General features: G+C 34.7%; 3 protein-coding genes across 9 annotated transcripts in view; all 3 read left to right on the top strand.

Moving 5' to 3' along the window:
* The first annotated feature begins 1,254 nt into the window (after positions 1-1,254).
* The window catches only part of LOC123880827 (phosphatase and actin regulator 4), a 72,638-nt gene continuing 49,235 nt past the window's right edge, over positions 1,255-24,657 (top strand). For 2 of the 7 annotated variants that reach the window (XM_045929161.1, XM_045929158.1), the window contains exons 1-3: positions 1,255-1,547; positions 7,305-7,409; positions 24,208-24,375. In XM_045929161.1, coding sequence (XP_045785117.1) covers positions 1,457-1,547; positions 7,305-7,409; positions 24,208-24,375 — 364 coding nt within the window. In that variant the 5' untranslated portion in view covers positions 1,255-1,456. Of the gene's footprint in view, positions 1,548-7,304; positions 7,410-12,055; positions 12,949-14,508; positions 14,715-16,873; positions 17,237-24,207; positions 24,376-24,657 lie in introns of those variants that run through there. The other 5 variants (XM_045929159.1, XM_045929164.1, XM_045929165.1 and 2 more) reach the window with 5 other exon arrangements.
* On the top strand, positions 5,290-6,748 carry LOC123880833 (F-box only protein 7-like). Its single transcript, XM_045929173.1, has one exon. It carries the CDS (start codon positions 5,414-5,416, stop codon positions 6,281-6,283), a length of 870 nt encoding a protein of 289 aa, XP_045785129.1. The 5' UTR covers positions 5,290-5,413; the 3' UTR covers positions 6,284-6,748.
* Positions 8,489-11,918, top strand: LOC123880825. Its single transcript, XM_045929156.1, has 2 exons — positions 8,489-8,774; positions 8,992-11,918. The coding sequence occupies exon 2, from the start codon at positions 8,995-8,997 to the stop codon at positions 11,257-11,259; it is 2,265 nt and encodes a 754-aa protein (XP_045785112.1). The 5' UTR covers positions 8,489-8,774; positions 8,992-8,994; the 3' UTR covers positions 11,260-11,918.

Genomic DNA, 24,657 nt, shown 5'->3' with positions numbered 1-24,657 from the left:
AAAAACTGCAACAGCCACAGAATCTACCTACACCGATCTACCGAATAAAATATCACACAATCTAGAGGGACAGATTGGGACTCACAGAGAGGGACTTCGTCTGTATTGGTGTTGGGTGGCGGGCGTGCTATGTCTTTTTGGAGTGTTTTTTTTTTTTTTTTGTTAAAACTGACTGGAAAGCGCTATATGGGGGTGCCGTGCGTATGTCGGCGAGCGCCGGCACAGACGGGGTCCATACTTGTATGGTTTAACTAACTTGTTACAAATAACTAGGTACAAACTTGACATTGGCTAATGTTTGTAAAGCCAGACGAGAAAGGAAAAAAAGCACAGAGTAAATACTTTTTAAATAGAGGAAATAGAAATACAGTAAAAATGGGTAACATTGGTATGCAGTAGGAACGGGTAACATTGTTATAGTAGCCAGCAAAGAGTATGTGATCACTACGTATACATATAGTTAGCCAGCGTTTAGCAGGGTTTTTAGGATGCAAAAAGTATTGCATAAAATATGTACATGAAATTAATAGCTGCTCTTTTCGTGGTCCGATTTCTCGATTTAGGAATCGACAGTGCCAGGTGCCAGACGCTTGTGGCAAACAACAGTACAGCATGCATCGGCAACTTGGAACCATAATTACGATAAACACCACAGAATGGTTCTGGGTTTGCCTGCCAATCAGAACGCTCTAAAGTGTGGACTGTGGTCTGTGGCGTTGGCAACTACCCGTATGGCACCCGTCCACAGGCTTGCTGTTTATCACCAAGCCAAGCATGTCATTATACCTTGGATGAATCTCCATTCCATCCAATCCATTATACACTGTAGTCTTTAAATTATTATGTGGATCAAGGAACATATTATTTACTTTAGCTCTCTAGGGCATTAAAAAATCGGTCAACTTTACTTCCTCTTCATATTTTGGATGCTTTTTATTTTAACCAATTTAAAAAAAAAGATGAGGTTTTCATGGGTTCTCAATTCGTCGGAATCAAACGCACAATTATACGAGCCAAACGAGCCGAATGAAACGAATTTTAGAATTATGTATATGAAATCTTCTTCCGATTTGGACGATTCGACGCGGAGAAATGTGCGAGGTTTCATGAGATTTCATATTATGTACATATAGAATTCTAAAATTCGTTTCGTTCGACTCGTTGAACGCGTTCGGCTCGGATAAATGTGCGACTGCGTTTAGTTTTAGTCTTTATCACATAGCTTTTTATTATGTCAAATTTTCAAATGTCACTTTTATGACAGTTTTTCCGTTTTTAAAGTTGAGGGTGTAAACAATATGTTTAATTAAATTACAAAATAGATTAAGTACATAGTGCATTTTGGTACTTTCATATCATAATAAAGTATAAGTTAACTTTTAATTACAAATTTGAAAAGTACATCTGTATATAATAATGGCACTTTATTCAATGTTGTTATAAATGAAATCTTTCAATGGCTAGTGACAGCGACAAAAGTTTGAGTAATCACAACTTGGATGGCTCCCTAAAAGGCAATAAGAAACAAAATAGCAGTGGAAACATTGGTAAGTAGATGTTTATCTGAATATCCAATTGTTTTGGGACTTATTTATGATATTTATTCCATAACCTTAACGTGAAAAAGTGTTAACCAAGCTCCCAGATCACATAGAAGAATAAATATGATTTCTTCATTCTTCTGATGTTTATGTTTACAATCTTATACCATACTCACAATATACGCTAATTACAATTCTAATGTAATAATGCCAATTTGTTTCATACATAAAACTATAAATAAGTGGCCCATCCCCAAAAACTGGGTACCTATGTAGGATGCAGATTTTTGATCATAATATACAAGGCATGTATGCTTATTATTCAATCAATAACCTTTAAAAAAATGTTTTTAGAACAATCTTGTTTCCCATTTGTTATTGTTTATGGATTGTCTCCTTTGTTATTATTTAAATTTATTTATTTATATTATTCTCAATTGTGCACTCTTCAATATTTTGTGCTATAGGTGCATAATGTCACTTGTTGTCAGTTCCTGGAACTCAGTCTCTCCTTACCTATTAATACTTATTACCAAAATAATTTTATTACAATTTATTTATTAGTAGCTGATGCCTGTCACTTTGTCTGTGTGAATTTAGGTTTTTAAAAATCCAGCGTAAGTAAGTATGGCACGCTCAACAGATGGAAACGTTTGAGTACAGAAACCTGCCCAGAGACAAGAAATAAAGAAAAATCCCATGGAAACTTTGGTTTTCTGGGTTAAAAAGTAACCTATGTCACTCACCAGGTCTTTAACTGTACTCATGCAAAAAATCAAGTTGATCCATTGCTCTGACGGACAATCCAATAGACCAAAAACAAACACACTTTTGCACATTTATAATATGGATAGTGATTGTTTTAACACTGACAAGCTGGACTGATGTAGCTAACTAGGTACTGAATCACTATAGTGGTTGTCTTTTATACTGCTGTAGCCAGCACAGTTGACAGACTTCAAGATGAAACCACTGGTTGAGCACTGTATTCCTTCTGTCTTATTGCTCCCTACTCTTCCGCTTGACATTCCATATTATGCTCTAGCAAGCTTTGTTAACATAGATGTGTACATACATGTACATACATTTCTTCACTCTCATAGTTCTGTTCACCTCTGCTGGTCATTGTGTATGCTCTCTAGCTAATGATTTTGAGATGAGTATGAAAAACTCAACTCTGCAACCATTAATCACCCAGAGGCACACTACAACTTCTAATTTTATTTAAATTCTTTGAAATTACTGGCTGACTGATTTAACTGGATTGGATTAGACCAGACTAGACAACTTTTACTGAATAATGTGTGCAAGCTTTGCTTTTAACTTTTGTATAATTTTATTTAAATTATATTATTACTGAATTATCGACTCCCAAAGTTGAATCGTTTCTTGCATTAAGCGCATCCACTGTTACAAAAAGTTATTTTCTGGGATATTGTAATCATAGACAGTAGAACTTGTCAGGGTTCTGCACCAAAATGGTAAAAATTGACCCCTTATGTGATTTTCTTTGTCGCTGTGTCACTGTTGTTTATTTCAGTAACTTATTATAGCTATCAACATGAAATTTGGAGTAGTTGTATATAATAGTGGCCCAACTTCTCTCTGGGCTGGTTTCTGCACTTAAACGTTTCCGTCTGTTGTGCGTACAGTGGCCCAACATCATTGGAATACAAAAAATCAAAAACTATTTTTAGTTCAATTTAAAAAAAAAAGAGGAAAATTGGTGGTTTAAAATTTCAAAGTAAGAACTGTACAGAGTGGGGTATCATAATTATGGTCATTAGAAGTTTATGTCTATTTTACAGGAAAAATAAAAACTAATTTTCTAACTATATTTTTGATATATTAACAATAAACCTCTACAAACAAAGTTATTTTTGTGGTTTTTAACAAAAGTAATTTTTACTGTATTACTTCTGTAGTATGGAAACCTTCTTTGTGAGTCTAACTTGCACTTGACCGGTTTTTATTTTACTTTGTTCTTGGTAAAAAGGAGGAAGGGTTATGATTTTAGCAGTCTATGTATGTATGTATGTATGTATGTAATCCGAATCTGGATACAAACATACATACATACATAGTATGTATGTATGTATGTATGTTTGTATCCAGATTCAGTGTGTTCCACCGTAGTAGTGCCTAAACTGCGGGGCCGATTTTGATGAATGAAGTGTCAATTGATTTGTTGTAAAGGTTGTAAAGCTGTGTATTTTTTATATGAAAAATTGGATAACGATCTTACATCGAAAAAAAGGAGGTCTCCAAAAATTTTTTTGCTATTGTATCAAGTGGGATACCAAATGAAAGAGGAGAAAATTCTGAGCTCATGATTATAAATGTACAACAACACTAAAATATACCAAGCAACAGAAAAACAATTTTACTCTAATATTTCAGCATTTATTAAGACAGTCCTGGCTTTCAGCAGTCGGGTTTTAGTTTTCAGCTTTAGCAGTCTTGTTAGTGTTTGTTATACTATTTATGTCTATTATTTTTATATGTTACTAGCTGATGCCCGCAGCTTCGCCCGCGTGGATTGGTCAGATCCCCTGCAGCATCAGGATTGAGGAGATGGACTCCAAATTTTTTATGAAACAATGTCGCAAAGTTCCTCTATCGATTAAAAAAGAAATGACGCAAATCGGTTCAGAAATCTCGGAGATTTCGGTGTACATAGGTAGAAAAACACAACTCCCTTTTTGAAAGTCGGTTAAAAAAGTAGCCTATGTTACTCCCTGGTCAATTCTCTACTTGTCTGTGAAAATCCCGTCAAAATCGGTTCAGCCGTTCCCAAGATTAGCCTTTTCAAACAGACAGACAGACAGACAGACAGACAAAAATTTTAAAAACGCGTGATTCAGTGTTGGTATCGTTCAAATAACCATATGAGCTTAATATGAGGTAGTTATTTCGAAATTACAGACACACTCTAATTTTATTTATTAGTATAGATGTTATATTGTGTCTATTATTTTGAGGTAACTTAGTGCTTAAATAAACCATGTAAAATCTGTAAAATTGCACACTTTACTATATTAAAGGCTTTATGGCCAACTTTACTTAATAAAAATTTCAAATGTAGTCTGTTTACACATCTCGCTCTTTAGTATGGCGCACCCGCAAATGTTGACTGCAATAGCATGCTCTCACACTTGATTTAGAGCACTCTTAATAAACGCAAATTTTATACAAATTTTTTAGGGTTCTGTACCTCAAACTCTGTAAAACAGAAGCCTTATTCATCACTTTGTTGTTTGTCTTTCTGTCTATCGTGTCTGTCAAGAAAACCTATAGGTACATCCCGTTGACCTAGAAACATGAAAGGCAGGTAGGTTAGGTCTTATATAACAAGTAAAGGAAAAAAATCGTAAACTGAATTTGTGGTTAGGGTTATTTGTTACAGATAGATATTTTTCGTTGGAAACTGGAAATTACCTATACAGGGTGGTCAAAAAGTCTTGGATCAAACACGATAGGGAAGAGGAGGTCATTTCCAACAAAAAAAAAATCTACAGCATGGCCATATTTAAATTTCCGTTAAAGTTATGAATATTTTTGGTTTTTTAACAAAATACTAAATTCTTTTACAATTAGACTAATTAAAAAAATGTGATAAAAAACAATAAAACAAACGATGTTGTGTCATTACTAGATAATGTATGTATCAGCACTACAAACGTTACCTACCTACAGTGTTTGCCTGTTTGCCTCGTATCTGGCAACACTAATGACATTGCAAATTATTTACTGTCAGTGACAGTGTCAAGTTCAACTTTCAACGTGCTGTCAACAATCATTGTATTACGAACAACCTCAATATTGTAAAAACAAATTAATCCATCCTTTTATCGTGTTTAACGTGCCCCGCAATGAATTTGGCGCTGGCTGAAAGTACCCAAGAAAAAGTTCCTTCTGTTCTTGAAGATATTTTAAAACGAATATCGAGTGACGAAAAATCGACGAATTTGAAACAAACAGACATTTTCCTCGTTTTGCTTATTGTTTTGCTATCGGAAAATGGGTTTTTCCTGGTGGCCGACAACCAAGCCGACACAATTGAGCCCCAATGTTTGCAACTCATTGATAACAAACACTTATCCAAGTGGAAAATCTCTACAGGGGTTTATGAATTATCATTTGTTTTGGGTGGTTTTAGTGACTCTTTAATTAAACTTATGCTGTGCCCACTCGGAATCTCTAGTCTGATAAATGTGGTTATTAGTGACATCAGTCCAGAAGTTTATTCAGTGTGTTTCCCTGTGAGCCGTTATGTTGTGGACCCAGAGGCTTCAACCATTCCAATGATGTTTAATGACTTAAAACATCTATCGGACACATTTAAAACCAGAATTATTACTCCACTAAAAAGCACATTACTGAACCATTATGGCTATTCCAGTGCAAGTTTGGTGGGCTTACCTGAAGAATTAATAATTAATATATTGTTGTACTTACCTATATCTAACATCATAAATGTTGCCAAAACATGTAGAAAATTAAGTTTATTATTAAATAATGAATGTTTTTGGCATAAATTATTTCTTAGGGATATCTCAAGTACTAAAGTATCACTAACAGATTGTCAAGAATACAAAACTTTATATAGAGATATGTATACTTGGCAAGAAAATTCACGGAATAGAGTCAGGTGCCGAACAGGCTCATTTTGTGATTACTTAAATGTTTGTGAGTATTATTCTTTTCCTACCAATAATCCTATGTGGAATGTCATGTTTTGATTTATAGTTGAAGTTTCGATCACTGTTTGTTATTTGTCCCATTTATACTTACTCTATTCCAATATAATGTCAATTTTGATGTTTCTAGCTAAACTAAATTTAGAGTATCTGCATCTTTTTCTTTCAAATATTGCTAAAAAAATACAGAAAATTAATTTTAAATTAAAGACCCTAAATCTTAGTGCTACTGTATCTATAATCAAGACTAACACCTAAAGTCATGAGTTTAATAGTTTTAAATTAAATTAAGTTAGTCTGTCCTTTTCATAGAACATAGGTAAGAAAAAGATGCAAATGTTGTGTTCAGAATCAGTGCCAATATCTGTTTATCTTGCAATCTAAAAATAAGCAAACATACTTTAGAATTACACATATTTTCCATACTTAGAATATTTGTCTTAGAATAATGGAACAGTTGTATAAAAATATAATTACTTAAAAAAATACATTCATCAGACACTGATACACTGATTTTTTATTTAAGCCAAATACTTAATTGCCTTATTTTAGGTATGAACTCACTAAAAGATGCACAATGCACATGCATATATTTAAATTTGTAGACTAGTTTGTTTTTAACCGCCAACCCAGAAAGAGGGGTGTTATAAGTTTGACGTGTGTACCTGTGTATCTGTCTGTGACATCCAATTTTAATTTAATTTTTTTTTTGTTTTAAAGGTGGCTTGATCGAGAGTGTTCTTAGCTATAATCCAAGAAACTCGGTTCAGCCGTTTGAAAGTTATCAGCTCTTTTCTAGAGATCCCTGAACTAAACTAAATGAACAGCTTTAAATCTAATGCTATCCTTCTTCATCTGTACACAATGTACTTAAAGTTTTCTGCCTTCAGTTTTGTTAATAGTGACTTTGAACAAGAACTATAATAATAATATTTTACAGTTGGAACTAAACTTGTAGGTTGCATCAATTTCTTCAAAATAATTATGAAATAGATTTGTACATTTGAGATATGAACATACACACATTACAGAACAAAAAATTAATGAACTCCATTTTTGATAGGTGACAGAGGAGAAAAATTAATTCTTGGTACACAACAGTCCCTCGCTAAAGGTGCACGGCATTTGTCATTACCGTTTGATTCTGCAGCTACTAATGGTGAAATAAGTAAGTGAATTTCGCAACCAAACTACTTATTCGTTTTTATTTGCTTTTTAAAAACTGAATACAATGATTAACCATTTTAAGAGCTTTAATAATTTTTGATGAATGATTTTATCTTTATAAAACCCTTATAAAACCTTGATTTATACATAATAATTACACATAATAATTAAATACATCTTCTCAGTATTATAGTATTCTGATCTTCTTGTACAGCTTATCGACGACAGGTACATATGTATATGTTTGAAAGAGTTATAGCAGCTTTATATGTATAGAGTATAAAGTAGAGACCATAACCTTAACTTCATAAATTGAAATACTCCTGATTTGTAGCTAAAAACACTAACATAAATTATGTTAGTGTACATCTAAAAACCCTGTTAGCAGTATGAAACAGTCTAGAATTTCTGTTTGTTATATTGTATTTCTTAATTTATTTTTTTATTTTAAATCATTTTTTAAAAAAAAAACGTCACATTCACATTTCTGTGTCAGTCTGTACGAGTATGGTTAATAAGTTAAGTTTTTATTGTTTCCTCGCAAATAGGAGTTTTTACAAGCTTTGGCCGAAATAGCAATTACCAACCTCGTTTAGTTTAAAAAAATTCGGCTGGCGCCTCGTCCTTTCAAATTCACTTCAGAAGACCTCAGCCTTCCAAAATTACTCGGCCACTAGTTGCTTTATTTCAGGGCTGGACTGTAATGTAACTGTACTATTACAAACAAACTTAGTTTAGCGGTCCCAATTAAAATGGATATGTTTTTAAACAGTAGGTAGTCAACTTTCATAGATAGTCAACTAGATTTACTTACATGCTTCTTTCAAAGCAATGGAACCCTAGGTGGTTGAGTCTGACTTGCACTTGGTTGGGTTTTATTTTGTCAAGCAGTAAGTTGGCGCAACAATCTATGTATACGCACCTCTGCAATTTAACAAGAGTAAATAAAATGAGGTATTTTTTTTATTCAGTCCACAAAACTAACTACAATTGTAAAAAGAAAACAAGATGATTCATGAACAAAGATACAGGTACCTACGCAATTGTCTCGTCGATGTGGACTTGGCATGCACGATTAAAATATGTAGGGGGAGGGGGGGCACATTGATTCACGGGGCACATTGGTACAGTATCTATATCTCAAAACCGATAAACGCTACACAGTCCGGCACATCACTAGAATGCTCAAGGGCATTCACAAGAATGACAGTTGTGACACCGTTCGCCGCCAGTTTGCCGTTGGACCTCAACGGTCACTAACGTATTGAAAGTGGCGTGCGCCGCTGCCTACAAAAAAAAAACGTGAAATGTAATTGTGTCTCAGGAGGATTCTTTTAGTTGTTTTTGTTATTATTTGTTACTACAGGTAAGTAAATATAGTTATTATTGTATTTTAAAATGTTTTTGATTGCATTATTACTATATATTAGATAAAATTAATTGTTTGTGGAAAAAGTCCGTTGGGGCACTTTGATACGGTAATGTGCGGGGTACAATGATACGTATCAATCTGCCCCTCTAGTGTATTAAAGTGCCCCGTCAAAAATAATAGTTTATTTTATTGTTTATTTTCTTTTTTTCAGAAAATGGTGCGCACGTACAAACCCAAAACTGATAGAAAAAATATCAATGAAGAAAACATTGAAGACGCAATACGTGAAGTATTGTCAAAGACTTTATCTATACGCAAAGCAGCCGACAAATATAGCATCAAAACTGCAACCCTACAACATCGCATAGAAAAAGCCAGAAAATCATTTGAAGCTACCAGAATATTATCTACAAATGAAGCATCCTCTTCATTACAAGCAGAATCTTCTTTATCACAAGCAGGTCCATCTTCACCACAAATAGCACCATCTATGGAGATGGCACAAATAGCGTCATCTTCAGCACACACTACTACTGCAGCTTTATCATCACACACTGCTACAGCTACTTCATCAAACATCTATGGTTCCAAGTATACCGTTGCACAAGTTTTTTCAATCGAACAAGAAAAGGCATTGACTCAATATTTATTGAATTGTAGTAAAATGCACTACGGCCTTACATTGAGACAGCTTTTGACTTTGGCATACGAGTTCGCAGAATCCTCAGGGTGTAATTATCCAAAATCCTGGAAAAAAAACAAATGCGCTGGAAAAGATTGGGCAGCTGGCTTCAGGAAGAGAAACCCAGAATTGAGTCTACGAAAACCAGAAAACACAAGCGCAGCAAGAAGCTTTGCTTTTAATAAAGCTGCTGTAGCTCAATTTCATGATAATTACGAACGCATAATGAGACAGTACAATTTTACACCCGATCGAATAATAAACTTAGATGAAACAGGCATAAGCACAGTTCTTTCTACTCCTAAAGTTATTGCTGGAAGAAAACAAAGACAGGTGGGACAAATAGTTTCTGCAGAACGCGGAGAGTTAGTTACTTTCTGTGGTATTATTACTGCTACTGGTTCTTCTCTTCCTCCAGTTTATGTCTTTCCAAGAGTTCACTACAAAGATCACTTCCTAAATGGAGCTCCTGATGGAAGTCTAGGGTTGGCAAACAGAAGCGGCTGGATGACATCAGAATTGTTTATAAGAGTTTTGAAACACATTCAACGCCTTACTTCGAGCAATAAAGATAACCCAATTCTAATCATTTGTGACAACCACGAATCGCACATTTCAATAGAAGCTGTTAACTACTGTCGTGACAACGGTATTGTTTATTTGAGTCTGCCCCCACACACGTCACACAAATTGCAACCGCTTGATGTCAGTGTGTTCGGACCCTTCAAAGGCAAATTGAAGATAGCTTTCAACGACTGGCACATTCAAAATGTTGGAAAGACTTTGACCATATACAACATTGCTGAACTGTCAAAATTAGCATATTTGGAATCATTTACACCAAAGAATATCATAGGTGGTTTTTCCAAACCTGGAATTTGGCCAATTAATAAACTGGTATTTGGCGACGACGACTTTGCACCGATAGACATTTTCAGCACAGGTTATCACGATTTGACAGATGAGAACACTCACAAAACACAAGATTTACATTTTGTAGACTCGGAAACAACTCAAAATAATGAAGTTGTTGATAGAGAACAAAATAAAACTCCTACTTTGGATACCGACCCAATTTCAGTGTCTGATGCTGACGATTCTCTACATGTTTCTTCATCACAGGCTATGCTTACTCCTGACGTAGTTAGACCTTATCCAAAAAAGGCGATTACTGACAGTGTCTTAAAAAGAAAAGGAAGAGAAAAGGGACGATCAAGAATATACACTGACACACCAGAAAAAAATAGATTAGAAAGCTTACGTAATGAAAAGGACAGGAAAAGAGAATTACAAAAAGCAAAACAGCATGCAAAAGAATTGAAAACAGCGAAAAATCTGTTGGGGTTAACTGAGCCAAAAAAGAAAAAGAGAGTAACTTCTTTGCCTGCAGAAATAGATTCCGATTCTAGTCTAGATGAAGTCGTGATGACGAGTGATAGTGAAGACATTGAAATGCCATCGGAATCAGAAGAAGAGGTAATTAATGAAGAACCAGTTAATCCTGAACACATAAATATTGGAGATTTCCTACTAATTAAGTTTGAGAAGAAGAAAACTGTGATTCACTACGTTGCCAAAGTCGTATTTAAGTATAATGTGACAGAATATGAAGTATCATATCTCAGAAAAAAAACAGGGTCTTATAAGTTCATATTTCCAATTGTGGAAGACAAAGCAAGTGTGGATGTTAGAGATGTAGTTTTGCAATTACCAAAACCAACTTTCTCCAAAGGCACATCTCGAACATCGTCGCTTTATTCATTTTCGGTAGGTTTAACTCGATATAATATCCAGTAGATTGTTTTGTAATTTATATGAGAGTTTTTATGATTATTTTTGTTAAATTTTTGATGTTTGTTTAATTTTTTAAGAAAACTATTGTTCATTTTGATAGGAGGTTCTAATATTATATTTTCATTAACAATATTCAATGTTAAAGTCTGATTACTTAGTAAGTATATAACTGATTATATAATTAAGAAAATAACAGAAAATTAGTCTTGTTCTATGATGACAATATTGTTTTTTTTTGTGATTATATTTCTTAAGTAACTTAAGAGACTGATTATGGCTAATGTGCACTCTTAATAAAAAGTGTTTTGCGATCTCAATCAATAAAATTGTTTTATTTCTTAATTTTAAGTAATAATACAGTTTATATTGGGTTTTTAGTCAGTTTAAATTTGCATTTCATATGGATCTAAAATACGTATCAAACTGCCCCACCCCATGTATCAAAGTGCCCCACTGGTGGGGCAGAATGATACAAACATTTTATTTTCTTAAAATCACATTATCTCTATACGTCGCCAATTTTTGCGGTTTTTGCGTAGCCAAAATGTAAGCTGACATATCGGCCAATGCACACATCAAAACAAATATTTAAATATAATGCTTTATGGTCCTCAGAAAAGAGATTTAATTTTTGTGTATCAAAGTGCCCCCCCTCCCCCTAGGTACAAAACTACTAAATATGTAGGTACAAAAAACTAGGTATATCTATTAATATACAAAAAAATGCAAAAGAGAAAAGATGTACATTTTTATTAGTTCTAATCACTTTAAAAAAAATCAGATTTTTTCTCGTAATGTTTCTCAACTTTGAGAGGACATCTCAATTCTCAATTATGTTAAAAATATTTCATTAATACCCGTTTGTCTGAGTGACGCTTACAATTTATGTATATCAGCAGCAGATAGGTACGTAATCTAATTTCACGAGAACCGATGTTACAGTTAATCAGCTCTTATAAAACATAATTAAAACGTATTTTGTAACAGCTATCTACTTTAGGTAAAGAATGCGAACTTATGGACGTTTGTGCACTCATTTTTATTCGTATGAATAAGATTCGAAGTGGTCATCATACGAAATATACCTGCGCACGCTTATGTAACTCATTTGATACGTATTTAACTATTTAAATGTACATACCTACAGATCCGTCAAAAATTATTATTTAATCAAATAAGTGTATATAAGCGCACGTGCATTTTTAGCTATGACGGCCACTTCGTTCGAATTCGAATCGAATACGCATAAGTCATAAACGCCCTTCGGATAGTTAGTAGTTAAGTAGTTTTCACAACAAGTATTGTAAAATATAATATCAGCAACACTATGTAATAATTTGTAGGTAATTTATGTAAGAGTGAAACTGCTTTATGTATTCGTATTCATCTCGGTCCGGGATCCTGGCTAGTAGGGTGAGGATGCGCACATGAGATGCGCCGCGCAGCCTCCATTTGTCCCTTCGCCTCCGTGGCGCCACCATCTAAGATTATTCATAGTTTCACGAGGTGAACGCCACACCAAGAGTGCTGCTTAAATGTATGGCCGTGTGCCGTAATTACGTGCTGATGGCTCGGAGGTGAAATAAAACGTGGAGGGTTCGCGGAGGGCGCGCGAAAGGGCGCCGTGGCGGTGCTACGGACCCATGCTTACTCACAGTAGATCTGATGGCGATTTTCCCATATATACAAGAGGTGAGCGTACCTTGCATATCTTTGAGCCTTGAACTTCTTCTAGTCCTTGTATTTTTTTCTGATTCATAATTACTGACACTCAGCTTATCGGTATTGAAGTTAACATTCTTGGTTTATCACTTGCTTCCTCATAAGTAACATTCCGAAAGTATTTTTTATCTCGATGATATTGTTTTCTTTGTTTAGACCTAAAGATGATTATTATGAATCAATATTTCCGTTTCGTTTTTACAAGTTATTTGATAAATAATATATTTTACTCAAGGGCATTATATAGTTACCTACCTACATAATCCTATATGATAATAATTCCGATAACACAACATGCTGGATTTTAAATTCTCTATTACTTTTATTCAGGCTTCGCCGCTTATTATACGCTTAACTGGGTTTGTGCTTGAAAATACGCTTGATTAAATTTCTAGGACAAAGTATGTCTATTAATAAATATATAAAAGGTTACACGCTCAATCAACCCGTGTACACGTTGACATAGCTTTTATAGGTACCTACCTCATTTAATCCTCTTATATTACAATACAGTATCGCTGGTAAAACGCACACCTAGTAATAATTTAAGCTGATTTTGAGCTCCCTGGTAAAACATCACAATCCTGTGTATAGAAAAGTGGATCACAGACCACTAGATGTTAAATTCTCTGTGCAATAGCCAGCCAGCCAGCGCCAGCGCGTGCCAGACCTTCGTTATTATTTTATAAAAGCTGAAAGTTTCTATCCGTATTGTTCTCAGCACAGGGAGGAACGATCAGCGACTATAAAGTTCGGATCATGGTGGCTTTTGCAGATAACGGGTGCTGATATTACCCATAAAGAACATTCCGTTCAAATAGATGTTTGTTTTCTTTGTCATTCGTGTTCGCCGCCAGGAAACACCCGGGCGGGAATTTGAGGGCCAGGTGACCAATCATAACTTAGAGTGAAATCCTTACGTAAATCAGAAATTCATTTAGATGTAAAAGAATAATTAGGTCCTTAGGTAGAAAAAAATCTGCTGCTTATCACTATAAGGGCCGTAGAGTTTGTCCATCCGCATCCACAATAATATATTTAATAATTTTTGTACTGTGTTTGTACACATCGCATAAAACTGTTCAACTCAACAAAACACTTTTTTCAGAAAGTAGGGAGAATGACAATTTTTTTTTGATAATCCACAGAAGATTTAGAAGGGATTATTATGCTCTGAATATTAATACATATAAAGCATAATTACTAGTAGTAGTAGTCAGCTTTACCGTACAGATAATGATCAAGTGAGGGATCAGAAACAGGATGTTACATCCAAAAAAATCCAAAGCCATAGTTTTTCGGTTAGTCGGCAGTTCGGTGTCGAAGTTTTGATGTACGTAGAGGTGCCGCGGCATGCGACATTTTTTATAACTTTTCAGGTAGAATATATTATGACTATTATGACTTCATTATATACATAATAAGTACTATTATAATTTAAACTGATTTGTTCTGTAAAGAAGCAAATAGAAATATCGTCACGTTATCAATTTGTTATCTAATCTATACCGTCTCCGTGCCAATGCCTTAGTTGTAAATCGCGTTTCGTTTTATTTGGACTACCCAGTTATAAAAACTCTTAATTAAATGAAGTTTCATGTGCCGGGTTATGTGTACGCTGTGGTACATAATGGATGATTCAGTGCTCAAAGCTAACATATCCAAAACTAGACATAGACCTATCGACGATGATATTAGGAGTGAGAGTGGGGAGCTAGATAATGACACAACAACATGTAAGTTGTGAGGAATTTTGAATGTTTTATAGAACTGATAGGTCGTTATAGCGAGATCCTTGTAATGAAATTGTAAAATTTGATTTCTGTATAAAATCTGCGTACCTATCATATCTACTTATATGACTACAAGCGGTAGGTATATGTACCTAATAGTATCTGGTGCCGTGTTTCCACTAAGATAGTGGTTTATCCTTGTTTCTATAGAAATTCGCCTAAATACAATTTGATATAAATACTTACCTTGATAAATCAAGGTAACTAAGTATTTATACAACTTTTAGGGCGTATCAGGTGTAACAATTATTTCACGTTTAACAATATCATTTCTCGTTTTTAATATCATTCCATGGTCCTAGAAAGTGTTTGGTTATCTTTTCCAAAATTTTCTACCTCTCAGTCTTATAAGAACCAATTAGTTTTTAAACCTATAAAAAATACGCTATTATCCCGCAATTTTAAAAAAATTGCATTCTGTCTCTTTCTATTCTTTTTAGAGCCTATCACCCCCTTTGATTAATCTAAAAAGATACAAAATTGACATTAGGTAGGTAGGTACATAAAATAGGGCTGTAGTTCGATTTTACTTTTTACCCTAAATCCTTGTCTACATTAGAAACGTCCTAAAGGTACATAATTTTATTCGTTTCGCCCTAAAATAGGGTGAAATCCTTAATTAAGTGGAAACACTGATTTAGTGCCCACAGCCCAACATTCGATCACTAATGAATACTGATTACATGGGTAAGCACGTTGTAAGTAGGTACTTATCCACCAAGTGATATCTACTTCTAGAGTCTGGGAGTTACACTTACTTATCCATAATGCTTTCGTAGCTTTTATTAGGGTACCGTTGCAAAACAAGGGATCAACGAAGCCTTTTGGCTTATAGTTTCGTCCAGTCCGTCTGCGTCTGTGTCAACCATTAAAAAAAAAAATCACTAAAGAGAAGCTATTAGAGCTGCCAAGTGTTTGACACAATAATGATTATAGAAACTCAAGAATGCAACAATATGATACACCTGCTCGATTATCATGCGGGGATGAGGCTGGGGTGGTCCGCGGGGGGGTGACGCGGGGTAAACCCGGTAAGCCGGTGCCGATGAACGTTCGCCGCACTTTACACGTCCATATATTCTCGCTACCTGCAAACAATTCTAACAGTGGTGTATACAATGTGTACTGAATATCAATGATCCAAGAGTCGCTAACTGCGTCGCATTTTAATCCATTGTTGGTTTTATTCATTACTTTACAGCGTAGTTTATGCGACAATATAAAATGGCGGAGGTTGTGGAATTCTCCATTATATGGTATGCATGAGATAAAGAAAATAGATCGACGATTATCGTCTTTTTAACCCCCGACCCAAAAAGAGGGGTGTTATAAGTTTGACGTGTGTATCTGTGTATCTGTCTGTGGCATCGTAGCGCCTAAACGAATGAACCGATTTTAATTAAGTTTTTTTTGTTTGAAAGGTGGCTTGATCGAGAGTGTTCTTAGCTATAATCTAAAAAAATTGGTTCAGCCGTTTAAGAGTTATCAGCTCTTTTCTAGTTTTCTTGTAGAAAAGAAGGTTAGATAACCGTTAGGTTCATAATATTATGTCAATAGACAAATGTCAAGCTGTCAAGATGGACGTTGCCTAAATACATAATTATTTATTTGAAAATGATGTTTTGGAAAACTCAAATACTTTGGATCGTCGGGGGTGTTATAAATTTTTAATTTACACTTGTTTATATTATGTACCTACATGGGTAGGTCCCTGCTTAAATATTTTCACGTTCATCAAAGTTCTCATTCGGTCCTTAAGTAAGCTGATGTTATTTTTTCTATAGTATTCCTCTTGTAGGTAGGTAGGGATATAATTTATTTCTCTTTAATATCTGAAGTCCTATACTTTCATGTTTAAATCACCAATGATTCAGAGCGAACTATAAAATTGTTTATCTGGTCGTCAAATAAGCCGAACCACCAAACGATCGTGACTAAGAACCTCGTGACTCCTTGTACCGTAGTCCGTAACGTAGTACGTCGCGTAGGGATCGCCAGTCGCTAAAGTACGCCGTCACCATGGCAGTCATGGCATGGATCGGCGAACGAGGCGCGTTGAGTGCAACATGCAGGGGCGACAGCGGCAGGCGGGCCCCCACCCTGCCTCGCCCGTCTCGACCCGCGCGCCAGTTCGTCGCCGTGCGTCCCTCGCGACGCAGGTACTATGATTACAATATTATAATCATCATAGCCGTCCTGCGTTGATTCGTGTGTGTCTTTGTGTTGTGCTGTTTACCAGTGAAGTGGTGTGTTTGTTGTCAATACCGAAGATGTCGTGCGTGCGACATGGCTGTGTGTAGTTGACATGTCGCTGAGCGCGCCCGCTCAAGCGGTGCGCGGTACCAGGACCAATAGCCTCGACCATCTTGATTTCCAAGAGCGCAGGCAGCTGATTGCTAGCTCGCTATCACTGACAGACTTCCTTCATGTAGGGGCCAAAGAAGTGGCTGCTGTTGCTGTTGCCGGTAAGTTAATGAACTGAAGATGAACACATTTTTAGTTTTTCTATTAGTACCCTATAATCCTATAGAAATCCACAATTCTAGAGGGTTGGCTTAATACTCTTACCCCCCTATCCGTTGAAATATCAGGCACGCAGCAGGTCAGGTAAATTTTCTGTTTCATAAAGAAACTAAGTAAGGTTGCAGAGAAATCACGTTTGTAACGTAAGTAATTTATTGTCGGTATAATTTATGATAATTTGATGCAGTCAATGATAATAATTCTATATCTTCCACTTATATTCTGCTTGATGTTGTTATTGTCCTCATCTGTGGATTTTTGGAAGTAGGTTCCTACCTACTTAACTTCATTTAGTATAAAAATTTGTCAGACTTCGGTTTCAAATCCTGGCCAACCCAAAATTTTACCGGTAATGAACTTCGGACATTGACACAAGCCAAGCGGCAAGAACATTCCTGTACCTTCTTACATTTAAAAAATCTTTACGCGCATATCTACAAGAAAATTTTGAACTAAACTAATAAAGTTTTAAAAAGTAGATTATATATGTATTGGAATATATAACTTAGTTTTATTTTATATGATATGATATAAAACATTAAAAACCAATAGTTGCATCATCCCAACATTTAGAACTAATTGCTGGAGATCTTCACGCTACGAAAGATAAATATTGTCTAAAGTATTTCAGATTTGTTTTAAAGACTGGCGTTGTTCAATTTAATTAAAAAAAATAATGAAGAACACCTTGTGTCACGATACACAACGTCTAGAGCTCTACCATCAAGTAGATTCTACTGAGAAGAGCTTGCAAATAACTAACTCGGCAGTTACTCTTTTCGAATCATTAAAAGTTACAATATCTAACAATATTATCAATATTACAATTTACTACAATATCTTGTGAGCAACGGAAAGCTCATCCGGTTGCTTGCACGCAATTTCATCATTAAGGAATTAATCAATTGATCATAATAGTCTCGAGCTAATTAAAAAATTAAAAATCTTTCGGCACTGAGTAACATATTATGAAACGAATCTCAGGCTCGCAAAAGATTTCTGTAACCAATGACTTCTATGTATACATAGAAGTCATTGTCTGTAACTATTCGTACTTTACGCAGATGACATACAAGCGTCTCAGAACCAGTTTATGATGCTTTGGATCATCAATTTTGGATATCTACCCTTTGTTAAAGAGATTAATTTTAATACTTTAAAAATCCGAGTGAAAAAAGTGATTTAAAAATTGATCGAATGGCCCTCTTCTGCAAAATAAAAATAGTCTCGATAAATCACAAAAAGATTTAGTACGATGTAATACTTACTGGAAGTATGCTAATACTGGAAAATCGAGAAGCCTAGCAGTTTCAACATCGGTAAATTGTCTAATTTTCCAGACAGCAAAAGCTGCTGAGCTGAGTTTTCCTGCTAGTTTCTTTATATGAGTGCCCCATTGAGCTCAGGTACTTTTTTGGGCTCAATTGGATATGAAATCTGATCCAACAGTCCTTTAGTCAATCAAAACTTACTCCAAAAGCAGGTACTAAATATAATCTACAAGCTGAGCGTTGATATCCCAAACTTGGTAAAACGACAATGACTTGGTTTGGTACAAAACGAATAGAATAGATACGTCAAGAGCATTTAGAAGAAAGCCAGAAAACTGTAACCGTTACGCACGATGCATCTCTATCATACGTTATCAATGCAATGGTTACATATACTATTAACGATTCATTTATATGAGCAAGCTCCATTGTGCTGCAATCGGTGGCACTTACCTACAACCAAATTGAAATTTCTCTCTTTAATTTCGGAATATTTTGGTTCAATTAATGTTAAGTGGAGTCGTAGAGATCGAACAAAATATAATAGTATGTAATTTAATCGATTAATCAAGAAAAAACTTGTCATAAGTATGTAATTTTTCAGAAGACACAAAAAATCTTCAAAATCTTAAGATACCAACTTTACTGTTCAACAAACAAAAACCAATAACAGAGTTTATTACAAGCTTTTTTTAAAACGTATTGACTCTTCTTAACGTTCGCAAACTTAAATTGATGGAGCAATTTCTTACTATTGTTTTAGTTACATCTACTTTGGAGAGAAATGCGATCGTAGCCTCTGCAACCGAGAATCCTGAAAACGATTCACCGAAAAGCACGAGAATAACCTATTTAACGTTAAAAAAATCTAAACATTCGCAGTAAAATAAGTGATTAAAAAGTAACAAAGGCAAATAAAACAAGTGTAACTTTATTGTTGGTCTAAATTCTTGACTGTCGCGTTCATCATGCAAGTTTATTTGCCTCTTTCTTATCTTGGCAGCTGTTTGTACGCGCTAGAATGGTCTGATAATAATTAGAACAGAATGATAAGAAGGTATTTATGGATGTTAAATATTTATCGTACAGTTTACATCAAAATTCCAGTAACTATCAGCTTGAGGAAATAAAGCAAAGTAATTTTTGGGTTTTCTGTTTTCAATAATACATCAGGAGGTCTCAACAAATGTAGCGACTATGGATAAATAGCAAACGTCCGATGCCAAAAATTTCGTTTCCCTGGTTGCGTTATCTTTTTATGGAGTCTGAAAAACGAGGTATCAAAAAATATGATAATATGGCTGAAGTTGGTACAGAAAATAAACACTAGTTATATTCATGCGAATCATAATATAAGGATTGATCAATATTCGGTTGCGTTTTTGAGTTATTTTAAAAGAATAAAGATTAATATGCAAATATTAAAACCGTTTAAATGCGAGTCGGTCTCGCACACGAAGGGTTCCATACTATCTATCGCACATGATAAACACACCTTAGCCCACCTAATACTTTTATGTGAAACACTGCAAGCCAATGTGATATTATGTATGTAGTGTATAAGAACATCTATACTAATAAATGAAATTGAAGTGTCGTGTCTGTTTGAACGGACACTAGCCCGTAACAATGTCGCAAAGTTCCCTTAACGATTAAAAAAAAATTACGCAAATCGGTTCATAAATGTCGGAGATATCAGTGTACTGTACATAGGTAGAAAAACACAACTCCATTTTTCAAAGTTGGTTAAAAAAGTAGCCTATGTTACTCCTTGTTTAATCCTCTTCTTGTCTGTGAAAGTCCCGTCGAAATAGGTTTAGCCATTCCGTAGTAATCTACGGAATCCGTATCTCCGAGATTTCTGAACCGATTTGCGTAATTTTTTTTAATCGTTAAGGGAACTTTGCGACATTGTTCCATAAAAAAATTGGATTCCAACTCCTCAATCCTGATGCTGCAGGATCTAACCAATCCACGCGGGCGAAGCTGCGGGCATCATCTAGTTTAAAAATATAGTTCACAAGTCTGAGTTGATTATGAAAGTTAACATGTTGGTCACTCACAGTAATGCAAATTCCTTTATATTGCAAATTCTGAATTTCAAGTCAGTTTTAGGGTTCTGTACCCAAAGGGTAAAATGAAACCCTATTAATGCCAGTCTACTGTCTGTCTGTCTGTCTGTCCGCGTGTCATGATTCTCTAGCTAGTATAAATGAGTGATCATCTAGTAAATATGTAAATGAATCTTGATTTCAAATTTAGTATTAAATGAATCTTGATTTGGAAAAAAAAATTGATATTTAGTGTAGAACGTTGACCCAAAACCGAATATTGATTTAGAAATCAAATTATATTTTCTTACCCCAGCATGTGGGGTATTATTGTCTAGATCTTATTGAGTAGAGTAGAATAGATTTTTATTCTTTTTTTTTTGATAAATGAAGAAATGGGGGCCGTCAAAGTTGTTGTCACTTTTAGACCATTTTTGAGACGGGGTCTATCTCAAAAATTAACTAATTAGATATATTAAATTTCGGTATATTAGGTACCATATACTGTTATTTAAACAACAAATACTGAAAACAACGATACATAAAGTAGTTTTTAAGATGTGATCAAAAACATAATTATGTACAGAACCCTAAGTTAGAGCGAGGCCTGACTCGCACTTGACCGGTTTTTTTATTAAATTACTAATTCGCATGTGTAAAGCTAGTACTCACTTTCTACAGCATCACCAGCCATATCCATATTGCGTTTTTTTGGTCACGATAACTTGTTTCTCAGGTGCCATAAATAGATAACACAACGACTCAGCGCAAGCGGACCGACATATTTGGCATCGAACAATTGCTCTTTATCCTCTGAATCCAGCACCATTTATATCCGTGATGTTTATCAAACTTGTATGACCTCTTAAATCGTTACCTCGACATCGAGTTTCGCTACCTCGACACTGTATTTCGCTACCTCGACACACAACGTCGTTACCCCAAAGCCGAGTTTCGTATCCTCTACATCGAACTTCGTTTGCTCACCATCGAACATCATGTCCTCTAAGTTGACGTTCGTAACCTCAACATCGAACTTCGTTACCTCAAAGTCGATTTTCGTTTTCTCGAAGTCGACATTCGCCCAAGACATCGACTTTCGTAACCTAGAGATCGACCTTTGTCACTTCGAAATTGACCATCGTTACCTCAATATCGTCCTTCTTTACTTCTAAGCCGTCCTTCGTTTACCTCGATATTGAATTTCATTACCTCGAAATCGTTCTTTGTAACCTCCGCTTCGACCATCGTTACCTCAAAATCGACATTCGTAACCTCGAAGTCGATTTTTGTTAACTCGTCACCAAGCATCGCTACCTCAAAGTCGACGTTCGTAACCTTGACAGTTGACACCGACCATCGTTACTTCGAAATCAATTTTCGCATCCTCGATATCGAAATTCACGACCTCGAAGTCAACGCTCGTAACCTCGAAATCGATTTTCGTTACCTCGATATAAAAGTCGATTTAGGTTACCTCAAAGTCGACCTTCGTTACCATGATACACATCAACCTTCGTTACCTCAAAGTTGGCTTTCGTAACCTGGACATCGACCTTCATTACGTCGACATCGACCATCGTAACTCATCGTTAAATATATGTCAGTCATGATCGCTGAACCGTATGAAAAGTTCTTTTGAGATTCGAGTGGAGCTAAAGATTGTTCGGTATTGACGAAATTTTTCACCGATATTCATTCATCAATAATATGATTGAATATTATATCAATATATAGGTACCACCTGAATTGTTTCCTTTGGTTACTATTCTATGTAATTTACACGGACATTCTTAACAATAGACTCGACATAATGGGGCCACTAACTATCGATATGTAAGTTTGTCTACTCGATATAAATGTAAGCTTGTAGTGGTTATACTTAGGCACGTTTATACGTATAACAGATCTCGTACATATATGTATTTCAGTGTCGTTCTGAAGGTCTAAGTTGTTACGAAATATCAGCAGGTTTTAGAGATTGTTGCTGCAATTCGGTCAATACAATCGAATGACTATATAAGCCAAAAGATAAGAAAAACTACAACTAGTTTTTCTTATCTTTTGGCTTATAAAATAACAGCCATCTTTCTTAAATGATTTTCAGCCGTAAGCCGTAATCAAATGACTGTTTGACTAGCCTGTGAAATATACTGATTCTATCTTTATACTTAGTCTACCTTATAAAAGAGAAACTGACTGAACTACAAGCTCAAACCACTGGGTCTAAAAACATGAGATTTTGTATGAAGGGTCTATCTATTACTATAACTCAGACCTTTACTAAGAAAGGATTTTAAGAAATTCTAAGAGGATTTAAGACAAAACTAAATTAACTAGGAAGAAGCCACAAGGAAAAACTACTAGTAAAATATGTAGCTGTAACTACCTACCTAAAGTTGTGATATATTATTATGTAATTGTTGATACTTGATAGCATATCCTTTGGTATTCCCAAAAAACGTAATAATAAATAATTAATAAATGTATGTTTTATTTTTTTGCTTCATTGCTATTATATTAATAATAATATGTATTAATTATATGTAATACGTCACATGAAATAGGGTAGGTAAGTAAATATTCGCATAAATTAATTTGTATATTTAACTACCACTAACTCTACTTAGTTTGTAATTGGAGTGGTGCCTATGGCAAAAATAAATAATTATTAAAAAACTACGTCCATTAAGCGTGTTAAGTATGCTAACCATTTTAATCGATTTGAACTAAACAATTACCAAATTAATTATATAAAATATATTAATATATAAAATTATATTATATTGAATATATAGAATATTAAATATATTAAATAATCAAATGTTTATGACGTCACATACGTGTATTTCATACAAGTTCCCATGCTAAGCGCGCGTTTTGGCTTAGAAATAAAGTTGCCGATTAGACTAGTAGGCACCATCCCTAAAAACTTGTTATATCGGCCCTCTAGCCATGGAAAACGAATTTAGGGGATAAATACATAGTACAATTATCTATCACCAACAAACGATAAAGCAGTAAATAGGTACCTATCTATTTGCCAATTAACTCATCATTCGGATAAACCATTCTAAGAATTTCGAACAAATAGGTGGGTAGACGAAGTTTTGCAATTGCTGTTGACATAATGTCTAAGGTCATGAAAGGTATTATGCGTATTAATCAGTAGAGCAGCAAGCAATTCACGGTCAACCGATTGCCGGTAGTGCAAATGCAGAATGTCGAAACTATGAAAACGTTATTGCCACTAGAAAGAATATCAGAGAGATAAGCATTTTTAGACAAATCCATTGGTTATATAAGAATTCAAGGAGTTTTTAGTCTTCTATCTTTATTTTAGAAAGTAAAACATTAGGTATCTAAATACAACATTACATTCAAATCGTTAAAATAGTTTACGAGAAGAATTGCTCGTTTAAACTACTTATACTTATAGGATTGACGAATCTGTATTCAGAGGCTTTTGAGATTCAGGAATATTAAAATTATGTCACTTACCTTAATGGTAAATTACATATGTAAACTTTATTAGCATTAATAGCTCTGATATTTTGAATATTATAATTAATGAAATATTTTTGTTTACAGCCAAAAAACAAAATGGTTCAGCAGTACGAACGAACAGCCTTGGCTCAGGTGCGCGAACACCCCCCGCGGAGCGAACAAAGTCCAAATTCTCAGCGTTTGGTAGGCTTTTCAAACCGTGGAAATGGAAACGGAAAAAAAAGTCAGAGAAGTTCGAAGAAGCATCTAGAAGTAAGTACAATCACTATCCTGCTTAAGATTTTGGAGTCTGTAAAACAAAACCTGAAATTAATAGATATAGGTATGTATAAAGAAAGATGCTAAAGAATATTGCGGAGGGTACAAATCAAATGTATAATTTAAAATATATATCTAAGTTTAAAATGCATAAGTTAAACGTAAAAAAATATTATCCATGCATATCAGTCTTCGTTATTCTTCGGTATCATGAAGAAAAGGAAAACTTTCAGATAAAAATTTCGCAAAATCACTCATTTCTTTTTAAAACTTTTA

The sequence above is a fragment of the Maniola jurtina genome, chromosome 3 (assembly GCF_905333055.1).
Source record: "Maniola jurtina chromosome 3, ilManJurt1.1, whole genome shotgun sequence".
NCBI classification, from domain to species: Eukaryota; Metazoa; Arthropoda; class Insecta; order Lepidoptera; family Nymphalidae; genus Maniola; species Maniola jurtina.
Note: the sequence above shows the minus strand (reverse complement) of the source record. Positions and strands in the feature narration are given on the sequence as shown.